The 24,514-nt window shown below is 43.7% G+C and overlaps 1 protein-coding gene across 1 annotated transcript in view; it reads left to right on the top strand.

Annotated features, from left to right (window-relative positions):
• Positions 1–24,514, top strand: part of THADA (THADA armadillo repeat containing) — a 906,435-nt gene that overhangs the window by 197,234 nt on the left and 684,687 nt on the right. The window contains 1 exon segment of the mRNA XM_075341438.1: positions 18,206–18,315. Coding sequence (XP_075197553.1) covers positions 18,206–18,315 — 110 coding nt within the window.

Raw genomic sequence — 24,514 nt, 5'->3', positions numbered from 1 at the left:
GAATTTATGCCACTTTCTAAAGTAAATCAAAGTGACTTTGATGGGCCACAAGTGGCAGTGCCCCTTCTGATAAGCCCCGTACACTTTTTAGAAAATGTTTGTGAAATTTGCGACTTTAAAGCTGGGTTCACACATAGTGACAACGACGTCGCTGTTACGTCACCATTTTCTGTGACGCAACAGCGACCTTGTAAGTCGCTGTTATGAACGCTCCTTAGCTGTCAAACACAGCAGAAGCAGCAGCGATCATAACGACACGCGTTGCTGTGCTACATGTGCAGAGAGCAGGGAGCTGCGCACACTGCTTAGCGCTGGCTCCCTGCACTCCTAGCTACAGTACACATCGGGTTAATTACCCGATGTGTACTGCAGCTACATGTGCAGAGAGCAGGAGCCAGCACTGGCAGCGAGAGCGGCGGACGCTGGTAATGAAGGTAAATATCGGGTAACCAGGGAAAGGTCTTCCCTTGGTTACCTGATGTTTACCCTGGTTACACCTTACCGCAGCTGCCAGACGCCGGCTCCTGCTCCCTGCTCGCTTCAGTTCGTCGCTCTCTCGCTGTCACACACAGCGATGTGTGCTTCACAGCGGGAGAGCGACGACCAAAATATGAAGCAGGACATTCAGCAACGACCGGTGACCTCACAGCAGGGGCCAGCTCGTTGCTGGATGTCACACACAGCGACAGCGACAGGACGTCACTGCTATGTCACAGAAAATGGTGACGTAGCAGCGACGTTGTGGTCGCTGTGTGTGACACCACCCTTACACTCCAGTTTTCTGGTGTGAACTCTTTACTGGATTACCTCCATCAGATAAACCTGAGATAACTGAGAATTTATCAGTGAGCTTGTTGTTACAAAGAGTTTAATTTTTTATTTGTCTTTTATAAATTTAAAGCCTAGGACCCCTATTTATTGAGACTGCTGTTTTGCATACCGGTCTTAATGAAGGGGTGTGAAAAAATTATTTTATCCTATTCAAGAACACCACCGCTCATCCTAAATTTGACAATATGGGATAATTACACCCCATCCCAGCTAACATTGTCAGAGGTGAAATGGACTGGTATGAAACTGTTGCACGTAGATAATTACAAACTTCATCGACTGTCATGGTGGCACCTGGTGCTGTTCAGACTACTTCGCCTGATAACTTCTCTGGTGTCTGTGGGATCATTGCAGACAGACTCGGGTGACGATCAGCAGAGTGGTAATTCATAGGCAGGCTAGCAAGAGTTAAACCTGCTAGTCTGCTTGTAAGTGTCCTTTGATCACATGTTGTAGGGAAGCCAATAACATCTGCTTCCACTTATGCCCACTAAAGTTTATCTTAGCTGGTCTGGTGAGATGTTGGGATCCAGACTGTCTGGTGATTGTGGTACATGTCTGCTTAGTGCAGTTGTTGAATTAACCCTTGTTGCCTTTTTGGTGTTACCTTCCTGCTCTTGCTTTACTCCTCAGTCTCTCATTGTCTATTCCTGTGTGTGCACAGTGTGTCAGAGTTTTGATTTTCCCCTCTCTGGCTTTATCTGTTTTCCATCACACTCCTGCCTCCTGGGGGGAGGAGGGTTATCAGAGTAGTACTGGTCAAGAGCATATCCACGAATGGAACTCTGGCATCTCTACCATCAGGAGTAACTCTGAGGTTAGGGATAGCGTAGGGGCCCCTTGCATGAGGGACAGCATAGGAGCCCCTGTTCTCCTCTATCCTACCAATCACCAACTACCAAAAGTCACAATATTTTGGGAGCAAAAATGTGGGGACTTTTTTAAAGCTTTTTATGCTAGTTTTTTTTTTTGTTATAAAAGCTGTGATGCATTGGACCCTATGATTGTGGATGATGAATGATCATGGACCTGTTAACTGGGGAGTGTCCTTTAAAGGATGAGTCTCCCTCCTAACGCGCATTTCGGGGTTTTTTTTTTTTCGGAAAAATTAATTTCTTTTGCTCTGACTTTTGATGCTTTATCTATTAAACCAGTTACAGATTACTCTCCGTTTTCTTTTACCGCCGACCATTGACTTATTAATAAACAGGTTGTTCCATACGTGTTAGCACGAGTTAATGATTGTCACCTCTGCGCTGACCTCCAGGTAGCACATATCTTGGGTGGAACTTGAGGAAACAAAGTTTAATTTGTACACCATTGTCAGAAGTGGAACTGCGCCTTAAATTAAGAGCAACATTTACTCAGTCTATAAAAGCGCCCTGCACCTTTAGCCGATCTTCAAGCTTGACAAATGCAAATATTTGCTCAGAGTGAAGTTGTAAGATTACCTAATGCTCACATAAATCTCACATAAAAGAGGCGAGTCCCTGCAGCCCATTGGAAATAAAGAACGTCTCTGGCCTGGCACGGTCCTGTGAGGTAATATACTTTGCAATGTTTGAAATACAAAGGCTGAAATCCAGGATAAAATAAAGGAATTTTCCCAGGAGGCTGAACTGGATCGTGGTCTTTGATGGTGTACTTGTTCTATGAAGTAATGCCTTCATTCAGCCGGTATTTTAATAAAAATATTTATTCTAAAATGGAAGCTTAAGTATGTGCCTCGGTCAGACTGAGCAGAGTTTTGACACGCCGACGCCATGAATCTGTAAAATAGACTGGGGTTTGCCAATAGAGTAGACTCTAAAGTGTACCAGGCCCAGAATGGAAAAGTGATTTTGGTGCACAGTCCGATCTAACATGTCCACCAGCTGTCCCAGTTCTAATACTGGGTAAGGCTAAGTTCACACATCAGTTTTTTTTTCTGTCTGGCCGAATCCGGCTCAAAAACCTATGCAATGGATGCGGCCAAAAAAACGGATGCATTGCATAAGTTTTTCCATGCAGCCCGTCCGTTTTTTGCCGGATCCGGTTTGATACTGAGCATGCGCAGTTCCAAAAACCGCATCCGGCCGCCGTTTTTTGTTGCAGGACGCCGCATCCGGCGTCCATAGGCTTGCATTGTAAATGGCGCCGCATTGTGCCGGATACGGCACGATGTGGTTTTTTCGCCGCAGAAAAAATGCAGCATGCAACGTTTCATCGGCTAAATATGCCGGATACGGCAAAAAACGGACGCAACGCAAGGCCATGCGGCACAATCCGGCGCTAATGCAAGTCTATGGGGAAAAAAACGGATGCGGCGGCAGCTGTTGCTGCATCCGGTTTTTCAGAAAAGCGCCGGATTGTGCCACACATCAAAAACCTGATGTGTGAACATACCCTAAGGCTGCTTTCACACTACGTTTTTTTAGCATGCGTCATGAACGTTTTTTTGCTGTAAAAGTGGATCCTGTTTTTACAAAGAAAAACGCATGCAAACGCATGTGTTTTTTTTGCAGGATCCTGTCACTTGAAGTTTATGGGCGGGCATTGAAGTCATGTGATCGGGAGTGAGGGGAACTGAACGTGATAGACTGGGAGCCGGCATCTGACAGCTGCGGATGCTGGTAACCAATGTAAACATCGGGTAACTAAGCAAAGTGCTTTGCTTGGATACCCGATATTTACCTTGGTTACAAGCGTCCGCAGCTGCTTGAAGCCGGCTGCCTGCTCCCTGCACACGTAACTAAGGTAAACATCGGGTAACTAAGCGAAGTGCTTTGCTTGGTTACCCGATATTTACCTTGGTTACGAGCGTCCGCCGCTTTCAGGCGGGGGAGAGAGAGGGGGGAGGGAGAGAGAGACTGATCACGCCAGGCTGGTTTCTGGGCATGCTCTGTAGAGCAAGCAGGATCCTGTCTATCAGCATGCCAGCGTTCATATGCGTTTGTATGCAGTATAGTCAGGGTCCAGTGAAAAACAGTATTTGGACGCAGCTCAAAAATGCTACAAGTAGCGTTTTTGAAAAAAGTTAAAAAACTGCAAGTCACTGGATCCTCACTATAACGCACGCAAACGCATGTTGACGCGAGTCCATTGCAAATGCATTGAAATGAAAACGCATTTGCACTCGATCCGTTTTTGCGTTAAAAAAACGTTCATGACGCATGTTAAAAAAACGTGTGAAAGCAGCCTAACTTTCTATTATTTTTTTTTTTTAGTAAGTGTTTCCTTTTCATCAGCAATCTGCCAGCACTGTGGGTGCTGGTATTATGTTCCCTCCCTATCCATGAAATGCATTGCTCTTGTCATTGTCCAAAGACTTGCCTTCATGGACATGAAAGCCTTTCTTTTTGTTATGCACTTTGATAGGCATCAGTGCAGGAACAGAGAGGCAAAGAACTATCCCCCATGTCCTGTAGCGGGGGCAAAGACCTGCCTCCTACTCCCTACAGAGGGAGCAAAGACTTAATCCATGACTCTGATCAAAAACAGACGTGTCACCGTTATTTTTTGTTTTGTGGACCACTGTATCTGCAAAATAAAAAAACACGGGAATTGTCCCATAGACTATAATAGGTATGAATTCTATTTATGAAAAACACAATTACCGTATTTTTCGCTTTATAAGACACACTTTTGTTCCCCAAAATTTTGGGGGAAAGTAGGGGGTGCGTCTTATAAGCCGAATATACGGGGTGTGTGTGTGTGTGTGTGTGTGTGTGTGTGTGTGTGTATATATATGTGTGTGTATATGTATATGTATATATATATATATATATATATATATATATATATATATATATATATATATATATATATATATATATGTATATGTATATATATATATATATATATATATATAATATACACACACACACACTGCAGGGGTCCGCTCTGGAGCGCTGCTGGGGGCAGGTGAGCGCTGCAGGCGGCAGTGGTAGATCTCCTGCTACCGCTCATATAATATTCACAGCCGCTGTCCATCACCATGGTGCTGAAATAGCTCCGCAGTGACGGGTTGGGGGAGCGGCGCATATTATATGAGCCTGCGCCCCCCTGTGATTGCACATGCCCCCCTTGTGTTAGATATGGCCCCCATGCTGCTGGTCATCCTAAAATAAAAAAGCTTTACTTACCCCCTCCAGCGTTTCTCCCCGGTGTCCCTGCTTCCAATGTGATCAGGCACGCAGAGATGATCTTACTCTGCTGTGCCGATCACATGACCGGCACCAAGAACCAGGAAGTGGAGGAGCAGAAGCACGGAGGGAGACAGGAGGGAGATCAGCGCTGGAGGAGGTAAGGAAAGAGTGTTTTATTTTACTATGGGCAGCAGCATGGGGGGGATATCTAACACAGGGGAACGTGTGCAATCTATAGGGGGCCATAGGCAGCACAGGGGAACGTATGCAATCCATAGGGGGCCATAGGCAGCACAAGGGAATGTGTGCAATCCATAGGCAGCACAGGGGAACTTATGCAATCCATAGGGGGCCATAGGCAGCACAGGGGAACGTGTGCAATCCATAGGGGGCCATAGGCAGCACAGGGGAATGTGTGCAATCCATAGGGGGCCATAGGCAGCACAGGGAAATGTGTGCAATCCATAGGGGGCCATAGGCAGCACATGGGAATGTTTGCAATCCATAGGGGGCCATAGGCAGCACAGGGGAATGTGTGCAATCCATAGGGGGCCATAGGCAGCACAGGGAAATGTGTGCAATCCATAGGGGGCCATAGGCAGCACATGGGAATGTTTGCAATCCATAGGGGGCCATAGGCAGCACAGGGGAATGTGTGCAATCCATAGGGGGCCATAGGCAGCACAGGGGAACGTATGCAATCCATAGGGGGCCATAGGCAGCACAGAGGGACGTGTGCAGTCCATAGGGGCCCATAGGCATCAGAGAGGGACGTGTGCAGTCCATAGGGGGCCATAGGCAGCACAGGGGAACGTGTGCAATGCATAGGGGGCCATAGGCAGCACAGGGGAATGTGTGCAATCCATAGGGGGCCATAGGCAGCACAGGGGAACGTGTGCCAGCACAAGGGAGCTATATTCAATATAAGGGGGCCATATCCAGGCCATATCTATATTCAATATTAGGGGGCTAATTTTAGGATGGGGGGCTATGAGGGACATATACCCTATATGATTTGTTAGACGGACACTGGCATTATAAGATGGACCCCATTTAACATTAAAAAAAATATTCTCTTTTCCTTCACCAAATTTGGGGGTGCGTCTTATAATCAGGTGCGTCTTATAAAGCGAAAAATACGGTAATACACATATCTATCTCATGGACATCTGAATAGGGTTTAAGGGGCAGCGCTGGGGTCCGGAGTTCAATTCCCACCATCTGCAAGGACATTTGCAAGGAGATTGTATGTTCTCCCCATGCTTCCGTGTTTCCTCCAGGTTCTTCGGTCCCCCCATACTCCCAGGACATACTGATAGTGAATGTAGATTGTGAGCCCCAATGTGGACAGGGATTATGTCTAAAGTGCTGCAGAATATGGTGGTACTGTATAGGCAAGCATAATAAGAAAATTGTGCCGTTTTACTCAATGCCTGGAATTCAGTAAAGCATAGAATATAGGACTTATGTTGGTCATTGGAAAGTTGTTAGCCAAATGATTGATAAGGTAACATGTCACGCAGTGACTACTGGGGTTCTGTCAGATGTAAGGAAACTCCCAGCAAGCACCACAACAGACAGGGTAAACAGGGAACATGATACAACGGTGAGCACTGGTACTAGGGAGAAGGGAGCAAGGTCACCTCCTGCCACTCAAGTGAAGCTGATCCCTGTACTCCCTCACGTCCCTATGAGTATCCTTCCTTTCCCCCAACCCTCCCCCCTCGCCGGATGGTCACGTGCCTAGGCCCTCACTTGCCATGAACTCACCAAGAGTATTAGTCTCACCACTGCAATAATACAACACAAGGGAAAGGAGAAAGATGGGGAGAATGGTCACAAAAAGGAAAACACTCCAATTTATCAGTTTGGGATGTTCCCCAAAAACTTCCACTTCTCTCCTTTTCTGTGACTCTTCCAGTCTCTCTGTATCTCTTTACAACCTGCTGGTGACACTCTAAGTTCATTAGCCCTTTCCGTCTGAGAACATCCTGCTTGAAGTCTCGCAATGGCGAGGTACTGTTGATCAATTGTTAGGTGACATCTTGGTCTCATAATATCAAAATGTGTAACAGAGAGAAATGGAGAAGGGTGATAATACCGCGCCAAAGATCACTTCTGGAACCGTAAGATTAACGTATCTTTATTGGCATAGGTCTACGCGTTTCAGGAGCTCTGCTCCCTTCCTCAGGACCGTGGAGAACCAAGAGACATCAAATCAATACTAATAATGCGATTAAAGGGGTTGTGACTTGCACAACTTTATCTGGTGAGTATTCACTCCCCCCTCCTCACCCCACATTATTTGGGTAATACCCTATCTGCGCTTCCTCTCCACAGCTTTATACGTTTGAATATCAAAATGTGAACAGCATGATGAGGAGGACTCTTTAATACCAATACTAATAGAACCACTAAATTTATTGGGCAAATAATGGATCCAAACACCTATTGTGAATTTTGCTATTAAGCTTCTTGTTAGAAAACAGCAAGTTGTGTAAAAAGTACTGAAACATTGAACAGTTGGACATGTGCATCCAAAAGTGTAGAGAAGGTCACATTAAGTTCACCTGAAAAGGTCAGAGTGCATTTTGGGATCATCCTGAAATTTACACGAATGCCAAATATTCTTACATTTTTTCAGTAGTGTACACATCACCCGGAATATGTGGGTTTGGACAACTTTTATATAATGTGTTTTGGATCTGACAAATCTTTTCTTAATTATAAGTAATAATGCCGAAAGTGCAGCAAAAATGTAGTAGAATGTACACTCGGTGGTGAGGTTCTGATAACATCCATATTATGTCTAAAGTAGCGAATTGAGCTCTGCATTGCGTTCTGGGGAAGGTTTGCTCAGTAGGGGTCGTGCATTCAAATCCCACCAAGGACAACATCTGCAAGAAGTTTGTGTGTTCTCATGGTGTTTGGGTGGGTTTCCTCTAGGTTCTCCGGTCTCTCCCCACATTGCAAATGCATAGTGATAGGGATGATAGATTGTGAGCCCCAATGGGGACAGTGATGATGCTGCCTGTAATGTTCTGTGGAATATGTTAGTACTGTTGTCACTGGTGTGTCACGTGTGACAGACAGACATGTGGTTTCCGGCCATCAAAGGCCCAGCGTCTGGCTGTGCAGAATGCTCCCTGACTTTCCATTGTTCCCGCTGTCAGTATTCTTTGGTATAGGTTGCTTTCCTGTTGGATACATCTCTCTTCTTTTTGGACCTAACAGAAGCTCAACTTCCACCCAGCTGTTGATTGTCAGTATTCCCTTAAGGCCCCTTTACACGCAACGATGTATCTAATGATATGTCGTCGGGGGTCACGAAATTCGTGACGCACATCCGGCATAGTTAGTGACGTCGTTGCGTGTGACGCCTACGAACGAGTGCTATCAGAAATACTCACCTAATCGTTGATCGTTGACATGTCGTTCATTTTCAAAAGATTGTTGCTAGTTCTGGACGCAGGTTGTTTGTCGTTCCTGAGGCAGCACACATCGCTACGTGTGACACCCCGGGAACGACGAACAACAGCTTACCTGCGTCCTACGGCAACGAGGTGGGTGTGACGTTAATGCGGCTGCTCTCCGCCCCTCCGCTTCTATTGGTAGACCGCTGTGTGACATCGCTGTGACGCCGCACTAACCTTCCCCTTAAAAAAGAAGTTGTTCTCCAGCCACAGCAACGTCGTTAGGAAGGTAAGTACGTGTGACGCGTACTAGCGATATTGTTTGCCACGGGCAGCGATCCGTGACGCACAAACGACGGGTGCGATCGCTAGCGATGTCGCAGCGTGTAAAGCGGCTTTGTGTTTAAATACCCTTTCCTTCCTTTGAACTGTGCTGGTGATATTTTCAGTTTCTTCAAGCCGAGATTGCAAGAAGGTGACTTGAACTCATCTTTGCTGAGCTCCTACCTGATAAGTAGATTGTGCATTTTTCCCCTTGTGTGTCCTCCTTGTGTCTTCTATAGCTGTTTATTGGGGTTGACAAAGAGCTCATCCCACCCGTTCCCTATTTAGGGTCCAGCACTAGGGATAACTAGGGTCAGGTATCCGGCTCAGCACATAGGTGCAGAACCTATCTAGGGTGGTGAGGGACCCCAGGGACCAGCAGTAGGATCGGTCAGGGGTCACCATCTTCCCTCTCCTTACACACCGGGTTTCTCATCCCTTCCCTTTCGTCGTGTGCTAAGTACTTACCCGTACCTAGCGCGACAGCTGTATAAATGAGCATAATAAATAAAAATAAGCCTTAGGGGGCCAATGTTTTGACAAGTTAAACCTGGGTACATTTATGCCGTCGAAATGAGGTCTAAAGCTGTAGTTGAGAACTCGGCGAAGTGTCTTCCTTCTGATTTAGTTTTATTTACGGTCACCTTGTACTGCATATTAGGAGGACACTAGTTGATTTTCCCACACATCCCTGTTGTAATAGTTTTGTCTGAAAATGTATTTTTCTCCTGTAAATCCATGTTTTTGTTTTTGACTAAAGCATTGACTGTCATTAATTACCAGAATTTTTTGTTTTAATGTACCTTGTTGTAATCTAAGTAATGTCTGATTCGGCACAGGTTTCACAAATGTTGATGTAGAAGCATCCAAGACACTTTTGTATATCTGAACGACTTGTGTGTGGAAAAATGTAGGGTCTCAGGGGAAAAGCTGACAAACCAGTCTGGCTGCCAGTGAGGGGGTCTTATAGCTGCAAGTGCCCCTCTGTGAAATATTCAAATTGTCTCTCCATGGATGAAGGAGACGAACTGTAGCAAAAAATGTAGGATAATGTAAAATTGGAGCCTTAAGGATCTCGGTGTCTCATGTCTCAATGTTTTATTAATTGGAATAGTCACAAACTATTATGCCACTATGTTGACTGTAAGATAACGTTTTGGTGCTTCTTGGAAGATGAGGAGGTACTGTGTAAATTAATCCCATCCACACAAAATGTTAAAAAATATCTTTTATATAAACCTGAATGGAAAGTCGCTCTGACGGACCGAGGTCACCCTATTGAAGACCATTGCCAGCCATCTTTGCAGTAATGGTTGCAGATTCCTCAAGCGATTACAGCGGACTGCTAGGGATTGGAAAATCCAAATATGTAGCCGATTGCCACACTGAGGTTCTTGGTGAAACAACCGCTTTAAAGGACTTGTCTGATGAGCGGAAAAGCAATTTCTTGATTTTCAAATATAACAAAAACCCAAAAACTTGTGAAGGACTAAGGTCATGGGTTGTATTAATCACCTAGGCAGATTTACATTGCAACAATTTTTATTTCTTCCGTACGCAGTGTTTCAGCATCCATAGTTCTTATGCTCCTCCAGACGACAGATCTCACGACTGCAGCGCGATCCAGCTCCAACCGGCAACAATAGTCCTTCTGCTCTTCCAAACGACGTAACTAGTGTTCCGTGCTGGAAAATATAGTCTTTAGTTCGTGGCCAGCTTCTCACACTTTTTCAGCATAGCAAACATTGAGCTCCTCTCTTCTGTTATCTACGGTCATCTGCGCTGGGGCGGGTGGGTTATTGCTACATGCACACACAGATATTTGCTTACCATTGCCACCCACTCCATCTCTGTGGCTCACTTTCCTAGCATGGCCAGCATCCGCCTCAACTCAGTCAGTCGTTCCTCCACCCTCTGGATGACAGCCCTGGGCTGTGGTTTAAGCGTTTTATTAGATCGCCTGGTTTTCCTTCGGCATCCACTCCAATTCACTCCCCGAGCAAAGGGCTCTCAGCTCCACCTTCTTGAGCCTCTTGTAGATGGAGTCTGCCATCACTTCTCCCAAGTGGTGGCTCAGTAATTTTCCCCGGTAAGCTGTCCAGAGATGGGCGATCCCACTGTTGCCACCACTTGTGAAGATCTGAGGTAGTGGATTGTATTAATTACCTAGACACGTTAATGATGCAACAATTTTTATTTCTTCTGTCAGCACAGCCATAGTCCTTATGCTCCTCTAGACAATGGATATCACGACCACAGCACGTGTATCCAGCTCCAATCTCTATAGTCCATTCATTCATCCAGCTCCAATCTCTGTAGTCCATTCATTCATCCAGCTCTAATCTCTATAGTCCATTCATGGCCAACAGGACCTGAACATAAGAACAGATCTGTGGCCCTTTACGTAACAGCACCAGCTCACTAACCAAACGTGGCTTATTGTTCTTTCTCTCCTGGGATCAACCTCGTGGACGAGCATAAGTGCTCACACCCATCTCCATAAACATTTTCTACTTGTAGCTCTAAGTATGCCAAAGATTCCAGAAGCCCAGTCTGAAATGTTGTGCATTGGTGAAGCCCTCGGCAGCGATGAACAAAGATTCACGACCTCCCACCATATGCAGTACAATCAGTCCTACTGTAGGCCTGAAAAGCTCGAAAAGAGCTGTAGTACCATGCACAAACCATGAACAACAACGGTGATGCTTTTGAAAAATAAAGCAAACCTTTGACAACTTAATTATTTCTTCTAATTTTGGAAAAATAAAATCATAATTTCCAATAGGCTGCATTGATCTTCTGTAGGTTTACACATATTTTAGCACTTGGAATAACTCTCCGTGTCAACAGCCGGTACTTTTTTGCTGGGTACTACCAACAGGTCCTCAGACGTACCAGGACTGCCCATAGATTTTATCAAGATGAGATAAGGTGAACTCTTCTTAGCTTTCCACGACTTGTCTTTCCCATCTTTTTTTCTGATGATTTACATTCTCTTTGGATTTTCTTATCACGCGTGCAATCATGAATGAACCTGGAATGCTGAAATCTTACGTCTTTTAAAAACCTGACATTTCCCAGATACCTATTTTTTCAGCTGTAACCAGATGACTGTGGTTTATTTTGCAACCTTAAAATATTTCTTTATTTTTTCTACCTATGAAAAATTGCTAAAAGATTGTATGTTACATATGTGAAAACTTGTAAATGGATCTAAGAAAAGAAAGGCTCAACGTTCCATAGGGGATATGAAGGAAAGGGTTTTCTAAAGTTTCATTCATTATTAGTTATATAACAAATTAAGAGTATGTGCGCACTCTACAGAAAATTTCTGCACCTAAAAACTGCACCAACACGGGTCACATACTGTAGTGTGTTGCTTTTATGGAAATTGGAAATGGAATTTTTAATGCACATCGAATAAAGACATTTTATAAAGGAAAACTATAGGATTTGGATGCTGGATTTTCTATCCCGAATATAACAAATTAAGGGTAAGTGCGCACTCTTCAGAAAATTTCTGCACCTTGTGGCACAAAAACGCATAAAAAAAGGCAGCGTGCGTATAGGGCCTTCATGCGCTCCTCGCAATGCTCCACATGTTTATCTTTAGTCCACAAACTTTTAGCGTTGTGTACAAGCCGATCATTGGCTGTGGCCTTGATATTTCGGGCAAAAAGGAAGAAAGGAAGTCGAATGACCAGGCAAGGTGCTTGTCCGTTAGGCTAGTATGTTTTGCTCCTTATTTCTTTACATTTTTAAAGCACACATGGCACATCGATACATTTTTTAAAGTCGTGGCAACTCCTTATATTGTACATGGTGTATCAGAGGGTTCCCAGTATATGCAAAGGAACTCCTGAGCTAAAAACATAAAGGGGACGAAGTGTTTACACTAGTTTTCGAGAGTAAAGGCCCCGTCACATGCAACGACTTATCTAACGATATATCGTCGGGGTCACTGATTTCGTGGCACACATCCGGCATCGTTAGCGACGTTGTTGCATGTGACACCAACGAACTGCCATTAACAATCAAAAATACTCACCTTATCGTTGATCGTTGACATGTCGTTCACTTTCAAAATATTGTTGATTGTTGCAGGACGGAGGTTGTTCGTCGTAGGAAAGGGTTCTTTACAGTTAGAGCGGTCAGACTGTGGAATGCCCTACCACAAGAGGTAGTAATGGCAGATACTATAACAGCTTTTATATCAGGGCTGGATGATTTCCTCAGTACACACAACATTGTTGGTTATAAATGACTTGGTGACTAAATGTAGAACTGGTGGAGGAAGGTTGAACTAGATGGACCTAGGTCTTTTTTCAACCTATGTAACTATGTAACTATGTTCCCGAGGCAGCACACATCACTACGTGTGACACCGCGGGAACAACGAACTGCAGCTTACCTGCGGCCGCCGGCAATGAGGAAGGAGGCGGGCGGGATGTTACGGCCGCTCATCTCTGCCCCTCCGCTTATATTGGGCGGCCGCTAAGTGACGCCGCTGTGACGCTGCATGAACCGCCCCCTTAGAAAGGAGGCGGTTCGCCGGCAACAGCGAGATCGCTAAGCAGGTAAGTCCGTGTGACAGTTCCAAACAATTTTGTGCACCAAAGGCAACGATTTGCCCGTGACGCACAAACGACGGGGGCGGGTACGCTCACTAGCGATATCGTTAACGATATCGCTGCATGTAATAGGGCCTTAAGGCTACATTCAAACCTCCATTGTTTTAGATCTGTAGTTTTTTAGATGTTAACTATCGCAACGGATGTGTTATTTCACAGGACTCCGTTCACAGGAATCCTGTGAAAAAACTGATCCGTCGCATCCGTTACATCTGTTGTGCGTTCGTTTTTCGAAGGATCCATCGTGATCCGTTTGTGTTTGGGACAGCCCAATGGGTGTGCCAAACATGCTGGGCATGCTCAGTAGAGCATGACGGAATCCAGCGCTGGATTTCGTCATGTGACAGATTACGGCAGAATCCAGCACCATAGACATTCATTCATTATAGCTCTTGACGGATGGCGATGGAATCCTGTGGAGTGCGTTTTTTTGCCGCTCCAAAAAACGTTACATTCAGCGTTGCTCCCGCCTGAGGGTCAGTCAGTAAATGACTGATCCCTCACGCGGCGGATGCAACGCAAGGCCATCAGTCACAATCCGTTGCTAATAGAAGTCTATGGGGAAAAAAACGTATTCCTGCAAAATATTTTGCAGGGTACTGTAATTCCTGAAGGCGACAGATTGTGACTGATGGAAAACAACGCAAGTGTGAATGTAGCCTAAGGCTAAGTTCACACTTCAGTTGTTTTAAATCCGTCAGGTCCGTCAGCAACGGATCAGTCGTTTTCAAGATGTCAACTGATGCAACGGATGTGTTTTTTACAGGATTCCTTTCACAGGAATCCTGTGAAAAAACTGATCCTTTGCGTCCGTTTTTTGACGGATCAGTCATGATCCGTTTGTGTTTGGGACAGCCCAGGGGGTGTGCCAAACATGCTGGGCATGCTCAGTAGAGCATGACGGAATCTTGCGCTGGATTCCGTCGTAAGATGGATTACGACGGAATCCAGCACCATAAACATACATTACAAGCTTGACGGATGGCAACGGATTCCTGCGGGGCGCGTTTATTTTGACGGCCCGAAAAACGTTACATTCTGCGTTGCTCCCCGCTCGGCGTTCAGTCAAAAACGACGGACCGCGACGCAGAGGATGCAACGCAGGGTCATCAGTCGCAATCCGTCACTAATAGAAGTCTATGGGGAAATACTGGATTCCTGCAAAATATTTTGCAGGATACCGTAATTCCCCAAGGCGACGGATTGTGACTGATGCAAAACAACTGAAGTGTGAACTTAGCCTAAGGGTAGTTTCACACTTGCGTTGAACGGTATCCGTTGCATTGCGTTGTGTAACTGATGCAACGGATGTGTTGCATATAGTGGCACAACGGATGCAACGGATGCTGCAAAACAACGCAATTCGTTTTGATTTTTTTTTTTTTTTTTTACAGTTTTACCAGCGGCAGAGTATTGTGAACGATCAGCTGATCGCTCCCTGCAGCCGGCCGCCGGGTGATCAGCTGATCGCTCCCTGCAGCCGGCCGCCGGGTGATCAGCTGATCGCTCCCTGCAGCCGGCCGCCGGGTGATCAGCTGATCGCTCCCTGCAGCCGGCCGCCGGGTGATCAGCTGATCGCTCCCTGCAGCCGGCCGCCGGGTGATCAGCTGATCGCTCCCAGTAGCCGGCCGCCGGGTGATCAGCTGATCGCTCCCTGCAGCCGGCCGCCGGGTGATCAGCTGATCGCTCCCTGCAGCCGGCCGCCGGGTGATCAGTTGAGCGCTGTCACTTGCCGGCGCCCGGGCATGCCGGCGGGCGGGCGCTCAGCTGAGCGCTGTGTCTTGCCGGCGGCTGGGCATTCTGGCGGCCGGTCGCTCAGCTGAGCGCTGTCGCTTGCCGATGGCCGGGCGCTCAGCTGAACGTTCGGCCACCGCGAGCCAAAATAAAGTTTGATTTAAAAAAAAAACATGCGCAGTGAAATCCAGAGGATTCCGCTGCTCAAAATAACGTTACAAGCTGCGTTCCTCCCGCTGGGCGGAAGCAACGGAGCGTCGCCCAGCGGAAGCAACGCAGGTCCTTTTGGTACAATCCGTCACCCATACAAGTCTATGGGAAACAGCGGAATCCGTTAACGGATTCCGCTGTTTTCCAAAAGGGCGGATTGTAACGGAAGGAAATAAACGCAAGTGTGAAAGTACCCTAAGACGCATTGAAAAGTCACAAAATGTTTGCCCTCCGTAAAGTTGCTCAAAAACTTTACTGTTGTTATTATTATAATCCCTACTACATACTGGGATAGGATCTTGGAGAGGGGAATACTCCTTTTTAGTAGGAAAAAATGTTTCTCCTGACCTGATTCTTTATTGTAAGGTAAAATATTTCCCTGCCTGTTTTTTTTGTTTTTTTTTTTTAAAAATGACATCCTGATATGTGTCTGCAAATGGATTGGCTTCTTAACCGAAGTCATTTGACAAATCTTATTAAATGATCAAAATTGACTTTTAGAATTGCTACATCCAATAGGTGGCGCCGCAGATCAAGTTCTCTTCCTTCTGAAAGGCCTATTTGTATATTTCATTTCACTGATGAGCATTGCTTGGCCTATACGTCGCCTTACACCGCCATGTCACTCTTCCCACTGAGAAACATTACCCCTTAAATCACTAGTACCAGTCAGATGCCTCTCATCCAGCCAAATCAGAATTTTGCTTTGCACTGAGGAGGAGTAAAGGCTGCTTTACACACAGCGACATCGCTAGCGATAGCACCTGCCCTTGTTGTTTGTGTGTCACGGACAAATCGCTGCCCGCTGCGAACAATATCGCCGGTACGCGTCACACATGCTTACCTTCCTAACGACGTCGCTGTAGGCGCCGAATAACCTCTTTTTTAAGGGGGCAGTTTGTTCGGTGTCACACAGCGGGCCACCAATAGAAGTGGAGGGGCGGAGAGCAGCCGCATGAACTTCACTCCCACCTCGTTGCCGGAGGACGCAGGTACGGTGTTCGTCGTTCCTGGGGTGTCACACGTAGCAATGTGTGCTGCCTCAGGAACAACGAACAACCTGCGTCCTGAACGAGCAACGATATTTTTGAAAATGAACGACGTCTCAACGATCAACGATTTGGTGAGTATTTCGGATCATTAGCGGTTGCTCGTAGGTGTCAACCGCAACGATGTCGCTAACGAGGCCGGATTTGCGTCACGAATTCCATGACCCCACCAATATCTCGTTAGTGATGTCGCTGCGTGTAACAGGGCCCTTAACACCCTGAAACCTGTGTCTGCAAATGAAGTGTCTGGTTCATAGTGACTTTAAGGACATCCAATAGTTGGGGCCAGAGATCAAGCGGTCTTCCTTCTGAAGAGGCTATTTGCACAGTACTTGTTTTGAAAGAGCTACACCGTGACAAAAGTGATATTTTTACAATGTGAAAATACTGTTTTTCCATCAAAATTAGTTACTACATCTTTTTATCCCATCAAGAGTCTTCGATTTGGACGATTTTGTACAGTTGGTGGAGTAGAATTCGACATGTCTAAATGACCGCACCTCTACCCCTTACCCCTTTCGCAATTGTGAATAAAAAGCCTGCAAGATATGATCGTCTTTGGGTCGATGGCGTCCCAATAACTGCTGTTATTTCATAGAATCATAGAAAGGTAGAGTTGGAAGGGACCTCAAGGGCCATCGGGTCCAACCCCCCGTGAGCGCAGGTTTTCATAAATCATCCCAATTTGTCATAGAGAAGGTGAAAAATGGATTTTATGAACCTTTTCGAAGTCCATGAAAAATGGGTATGATAGGCTTTTAAGTTGCCAAAAATACAGCTTGCTTTTAAGTAAAAAAACAAAATCCTTGGCTCACCCCATCTTTAATCGGTGTGATTAATGTCCCTTTGTAGGATCACTTGACAAACCCTGATATCTACGGTGTTTCAGTTGCCAGTTTTAATCATATACCGCTTTCCAGAACCACCTCTACCATTGTCCGTGTTTCTAATAATCAAATTAGAACTATTTTTCAAGTGCCAGATGGCTTCAAACTATTTTTTTTGTTCATTTTTTAATTCACACATGTGAAAAAGACAAAGGTAGAGGGGTGCAGTCAGGTAATCATTTACTGTTCTGTTCAACCAAATGTTGATAATCATCCAAAGCTGTAACTCTTAACCTGATGGAATAAAAAGATGGATTAGATAACTTAGTTAGAAAAACAATATTCTCACATTTTACAATATCACTTTGTTCATGGTGTAGATCTTCCAGAATTCGGATTGAAACCTGTTCTTGCAAGTCTGGAGTGTGAAAAGTGTTTATGTTAAACTTACTTTCAGCATTAGCATTAGTTGTACTCTGCAGATACAGACCTATAGCTGTCATTAAAGAAAAAAATGTATTTAAAGACGACCAACCATAGGATTTTCTTATATAAACTAAAGCCAGTGCTATACTGGCGCTATCATGCTGATTCTATACATACCTGTAGTTGTGAGATCGGATGTATACTTTCTGAAACACAGGCAAGTAAAGTTTGTGAAATGCAGTTATTTGATTGATAGGTGCTACAGAATATCTAATAGGTGTGTTGAGATTTGCTAGTTACTCTCGCCTCTGTCTGTCCTTCCTCCCCTGCCTCTGTTATTACAGGGGGATGAGGGAGGAAGGACAGGCAGCAGACGGGTGAAAATAACTAGCAAAACCCGACCCACCTAATAGGTATCCTGTAGCACCTATCAATCAAATAACAGTGCATTTCACAAACTTGACTTGCCTGTATTTCAGAAAGTATACTTCCGATCTCAAAACGTTTGTGCATATAGTTTATATGTCTTTATTATATATGTATTTTTGCAGATCTGAAAGTTTTTTGTAATGTGAAATCTTGGTGCAATTTTTCATGTTTTCTTTTGTTTTTTTATATTTTTATTAATTGCAGGTCAATGAAATGGGCGACTATTTCAAGCATCACCTCTTGCAGTCTAGACACAGAGGGGCGTTTGAGCTCGCTTATGTCGGCTTTATAAAACTCACAGAAATGCTGATCGGGTAAGAAACAATTGTTGCTAAGTTCAATGAAAAAGTAACTAACACATCTGTTGTACATAATAACCCCGAACTGGTGCGTTATGATATGATATGACTATTTATGACTTTGGTGCATCTTATCGGTGGCGTCTGCCTTGCCAGAAATGTTTTCTCCAGTCTTATACTTTCCCTGTATCATTCCTGGCACAAGAAATGCCCCCACTTTCCTTGGATTTGATGGGCGGGTATAGTAGCCACACCTCATCCTGCCCCGGATCCTCCCCCAGATCTACCCATTTTGAATTTTTTTTTTTTAATTTTTTGTGCATTCGCTCATTTCCCCCAAATTTTGCAATTCCTATTCTTTTATGGCAGTTTTCTAGCATAAACATTTTAACAAAATGTTTATTAAAAAAAAATTCTGTGTTCTTCCGCAAAGAAAAGCATGGTAGGCTGCAAATTCTTTTACTGTAAAATGTAAGTTTATGGCAAATGCATATTAGTCCAGTGTGTATTAAAACGACACATACTCGGAGAGCATGGAAGCCTTAAAACCTGATCAACATACGCATTGAGAGCTTCAACCCACGAGGAGGGCGGCAGGAGGCTCTTGATCAATTAATGATGCTATATCAGCAAGAAAAATAAATATACCCATTTAAAAAATACATACCTGTATAAAAAGAATGAATCCAGTAGCTCATTAGGCAGCTATTAGTTCATCTGTGGCAAAGAGTCTGCAGCTGCATCTCCCTCCTCCCTGTCAAGTGTTTTTACTGTTTTTTCTATGGTGACTGAAAAGGGTTCTGAATATTTGTATTTGGGAATAATTGACAAAAATGGCACCCCTTTCTGAAATACTTTTCTTTTGTATATTGCATGTTATCCCTTTTGTAATTCCAAGAACAGAAATCTAAATCCCGGATACCCATTGTTGTGGCTTCAAATTTCTGTTCTCAGGATCATTGAGGGTCCCAGAAATCAGACCTACCCCCCTAAGTAACTTATTTTGAATCGTATCGATAGGGTGTATGTCACACAGTGTTTCGCTCAAAATACTCCGAATGTCAGGGCAGCATCAGACGCTGTAAACGCTAGAGACTCTGATATGCCACACTATGGTTTCTCTGGTGCTTCTAAGTTGCACAGACATTCTCGGGCATCGATCAGCTGTGGGCTCATTAGTGATCGTACTAGCCGGAGTTAAATATCTGTTAGCCTGTTGGTTACCTCCAGGATCACATGTGTTGGGAGACCTATCACAGTTACGTCCCGCCTTTTTAAGATGGTGGTATCTGTATTCCCATGCCAACTATAGCTTTTTCTAAACCGGTTCGTGTGCTGTTGTGTCCCAGTTTGCTATTAATTTTATTGCTTAAAAAAAAAATCAAAATATCACCGAACACAATGATCTAGAGTTTTAACTAACTGTATCAAGTCACTGAGAAGAAAAAACTAAAAGATATACACTTTATTTATAATGATTAAAACACTGAAAGATAATAACATACAGACAATAATATTGTTAAATACTACATATAATCCAGAAAAATGACAGTAGTCAGAAAGTAATAGGATAATACTGCAAGAAATACCAATAGAGTATTGATAAAGTCGTCATACTATTATATCCCTAGGTACACTATACACCTTATAGATCAATCTAGCAGCCCCAATGTCTCAAAGACTGTCCCTAAGGGTATTAAGTCAAGCCAGACCTAGATGTCAGGGGTTGTCCAACAGTATATAGACCAAATCCTAGGATAATGGTGCTATAGTATTGATCATAATCAAGGAAAAAAATGTGCTTTAGGAGGTGAACTATATTCCAAGGTTACAAAACGGTACAGAGCTTCCCCTTGGACCTAACACAAAACAACCCAACAGGTTTCTTCCCATATCTTAGAGGTTTATCAGGTGTTTTACTTATGCTGTAACATAAGAATAGATTTCATAGCTTGTTTTAATCATTATAAATAGTGTATCTCTTTTAGAGGTTTCTTTGATTATATTGCGTGCTGCGCTGTGGAAAGCCTCTTCTCTTCTCTATATTTCCTCCCTGCTCTTTATTTTCTCCCTATCACATATTTGCCTGATACCTCTGTGTGTGCTAGCTATGTGATATAGAGCATTGGTTTCCCCGTTTGTCTATTTCTGTAGGTTCAACCACCCCTGTCCCGGCTCTCCTCTGGGATGGTGGAGAAGGGGGTATTAGATCAGGGTGACCAGGTGCAGGGCGAGGAAAGCGGCCCAGACATCGTAACCATTAGAGGTATCTCTAGGATCAGGGACAGCTAGGATCCCCCTTAACCTGAGACCCAGTCTAGGAGCCCCGATCCCCATGCTATCTCCATACCACTCATGACAGTATAATGTATGAATTAGAGGGATAACCTTTTAATTCATTTTTTTTTCAGTATGGACCTATAGTTACCAGTAATGTAGACCTAGGAATAACTAGGGAAGGCACAATACTGAATCTTTCCTACCTGACGCAGAGAATGTTAACATCCCGTGGTTAAATAACATTAAATGGATGATCTTCGGAGTCAATGTTAAGAATAATAAACCCAGTAGAAATATGCTTTTCTGACCAAATAACCTCCTCGGAGCCATGAATGAGGGTCAGAGATAGTAGCGGCCTCGTGAACAGAGTTCATAATATATCAAAGACTGAATTATTTGAGGCATGAGGACAGAACACGACACCAAGGAAATGTTAATGAAAGGGAGTATTCAACGGCTTTTGTAAAGTCTCCCAGACAAACCCATTGATATAATAATGCACTGACAGATCACAAGCACAGTTCTATCAGTTTACAGTCTGATAATCACATATAATACAGGCCAAGAGACAATCTGGCCAAGTCTTCTCCCGAGCTTTAGAAACCTCTGTCCTGCCTATGGTTGGGGATGGACAAACAAATATACTGTGGCGGGTTAGGATTTTATATTATTGGGATGACAGCATTTTGAGAAAAGATGTAAAACATATAATGCATGTTCTAAATATACAGTACTACATGCCAAAAAACCCCAAAACATTATGCGATAACCAATAAATGACTATAAGCGTACCAAACGTTTTTATACACTTCAATCTGAGGTATTCCTTGATATTAAAGGGAATCTATCTCCAGATTTCTGCTACCCCATCTTAAAGCAGCATGATATAGGGACAGAGCCCCTGATTCCAGCGATGTATCAGTTACTGGGCTGCTTGCTGTCATTTTGATATAATCCCTGTTTTCTCTGCTGCAGAACTACCAGTTTTCTGCATGCTGAGCTCTCTATAACTCCGCCCACACCACTGATTGTCAGCTTTCTGTCCATGTACAGTGTACACAAAGTGGTCAATCAGTAGTGTGGGCAGGGTTATACAGGGCTCATTAATATGTATGACTGCCTGGCAGCAGGTTTATTAGTCATTTAATGATAATCTCCTGCTGATAAAACAGTGATTGTATCAAAACTACATTAAGCTGCCAAGTAAGTGACACATCAATACAATCAGGTTCTCTGTCTCTACAGTATATTGCTTTAACATTAGCTGGCAAAAATCTAGTGACAGATTCCCTTTAATTTCCACTGGAAGTCCATGTGGACACAGTGGCATTCATCAACCATTTATTCTGTAGTGTAGCAGTTTACCGTGCATTTCCTCTGTGGTAAAAATGTTTTAGGATTATTGATGAATAAATAAATGATATCTTTTTGTGCCTATTGAGTTACCGGGAGAGACAAGGAGGTAGTAATATCTATGCCTACCTTATTTACATGGAGAGACTAAGAGATTGTATAAAACTTTGCCTACATCTCAATGGGAAAAACAGACTTTACTATTTACAGGGAGAGACAAATAGAATTATATTTGACTATCACTTATGGAAAGAAACAGGAAGGCAGTACTATCTGTGTCTGCATCAGTTACAAGAAGAGACAGGAAGAGAGTGATAGCTGTGCCTATATTACTTACAGGGAGAGGCATAAAGAGGTTTGTGTTTCTACCTATATTAGTTACAGGGAAAGACAGTGAGACTATTCTATTCATGACTGTTACTAACAGTAACAGATGTTAAGACAGTTGTATCTGTATAATTCACAGGAAAATAGTAATATCTGTGCCTATATCAATTACAGGGTGAAACACTGTAGTTTTTTTTTTTTTTAAAGGTATTTTTGCTTTTATTACTCGGAGGGAGAAACCGGATGATCGTTTTATCTAAGTCAATCATTTACTGGAAGAGACCGGAAAAAAGTGATATATGTGGCCACTTCACTTATATGGAGAAACCAGGTGACAGTACTATCTGTGCCCACATGATCACATTATTTAAACTGAAAGACCGGCAGTTCTATTCATGCCTATAGGACACAGTCCTGTCTGTGTCTGCAACATTTACAAGAAGAGACAGAACAGAAAAAAGTAGCAATGTCTATTCCCACATCACTTAAATGGGAAACCAGGAAGCAGTACTATCTTTGCCCACATGATCACATTATTTACAGAGAACTAGTTTTATTCATGCCTGTCACTCATGGGGACAGGGAGGACACAGTCCAATCTGTGTTTGCTACATTTACAAGGTGAAACACAGCTGATAAGTAGTAATATCTGTCCCCACATCGCTTAGTACTGCGTCCTGGTTCTGCCATTTATCTGTGCCCACATCATCACATTTTTTACAATGAAACACATAGGCAGTACTGTTTGTGGCTATGTCACTCACAGTGAGAGACAAGAAGACAGTACTATCTTTGCCAATATGAGCTTCTTCTTTAACAGTGAAAGACATATTGTTCTATTTGTGCCAATGCCACTCACAGGAAGAGGAAGGGCACAGTCCTATCTGCAACATTTACAAGAAGGAACAGAATAAAAAAGTAGTACTATCTGTGCCCACATAATTTGTAATGAAAGAGGCAGTACTGTTTGTGGCTATGTCGCTCACAATAAGAGACCAGAAGACAGTACTATCTGTGCCCACATAATTTACAATGAAGGACAAAGTACTGTTTGTGGCTATGTCACTCACAATAAGAGACCAGAAGACAGTACTGTCTGTGCCCACATAATTTACAATGAAGGTCAAAGTACTGTTTGTGGCTATGTCACTCACAAGAAAAGACCAGAAGACAGTACTATCTGTGTTTACATCATTTAAAGGAAGAGCGGTAGGCAGTAATATCTGTGTAGACACAGATTCAGGACACTACATACGCCATTTATTGGGAGACGCAGGAGATGGTAGTACTTTCTGTGCCGCCATCTTTTTGGGAATATGACAGATTGATTTGTTTTTCCCCTCCTAGCCGCACTGGTCACCATCACATGAAACACATAGGCAGTACTGTTTGTGGCTATGTCACTCACAGTGAGAGACAAGAAGACAGTACTATCTATGCCCATATGAGCACCTTATTTAACAGTGAAAGATAGATTGTTCTATTTGTGCCAATGCCACTCACAGGAAGAGGCTGGGCACAGTCCTATCTGCAACATTTACAAGAAGGAACAGAATAAAAAAGTAGTACTATCTGTGCCCACATAATTTATAATGAAAGAAGCAGTACTGTTTGTGGTTATGTCACTCACAATAAGAGACCAGAAGACAGTACTATCTGTGCCCACATAATTTATAATGAAAGACAAAGAGGCAGTACTGTTTGTGGCTATGTCACTCACAATAAGAGACAATAAGCCAGTGCTATCTGTGCCCATATGATCACTTTATTTAACAGTGAAAACAGACTGGTAGGTCTATTTGTGCCAACGTCACTCACAGGAACAGGCAGTACACAGTTCTATCTGCAACATTTACAAGAAGGAACAGAACAAATAAGTAGTAATATCTTGGACAAATCAGGAGGCAGTACTATCTGTGCCCACATAATTTATAATGAAAGACAAAGAGGCAGTACTGTTTTTGGCTATGTCACTCACAATAAGAGACCAGAAGACAGTACTGTCTGTGCCCACAAAATTTACAATGAAGGACAAAGTACTGTTTGTGGCTATGTCACTCACAAGAAAAGACCGGAAGACAGTACTATCTGTATTTACATCATTTAAAATAAGAGAGGTAGGCAGTAATATCTGTGTAGACACAGATTCAGGACACTACATACGCCATTTATTGGGAGACGCAGGAGTTGGTAGTACTTTCTGTGCCGGCGTCTTTTTGGGAATATGACAGATTGATTTGTTTTTCCCTCCTAG

This window comes from Anomaloglossus baeobatrachus, chromosome 3 (genome assembly GCF_048569485.1).
Source record: "Anomaloglossus baeobatrachus isolate aAnoBae1 chromosome 3, aAnoBae1.hap1, whole genome shotgun sequence".
Lineage (NCBI taxonomy): Eukaryota > Metazoa > Chordata > Amphibia > Anura > Aromobatidae > Anomaloglossus > Anomaloglossus baeobatrachus.
This window is presented reverse-complemented; position numbering and strand designations above follow the sequence as displayed.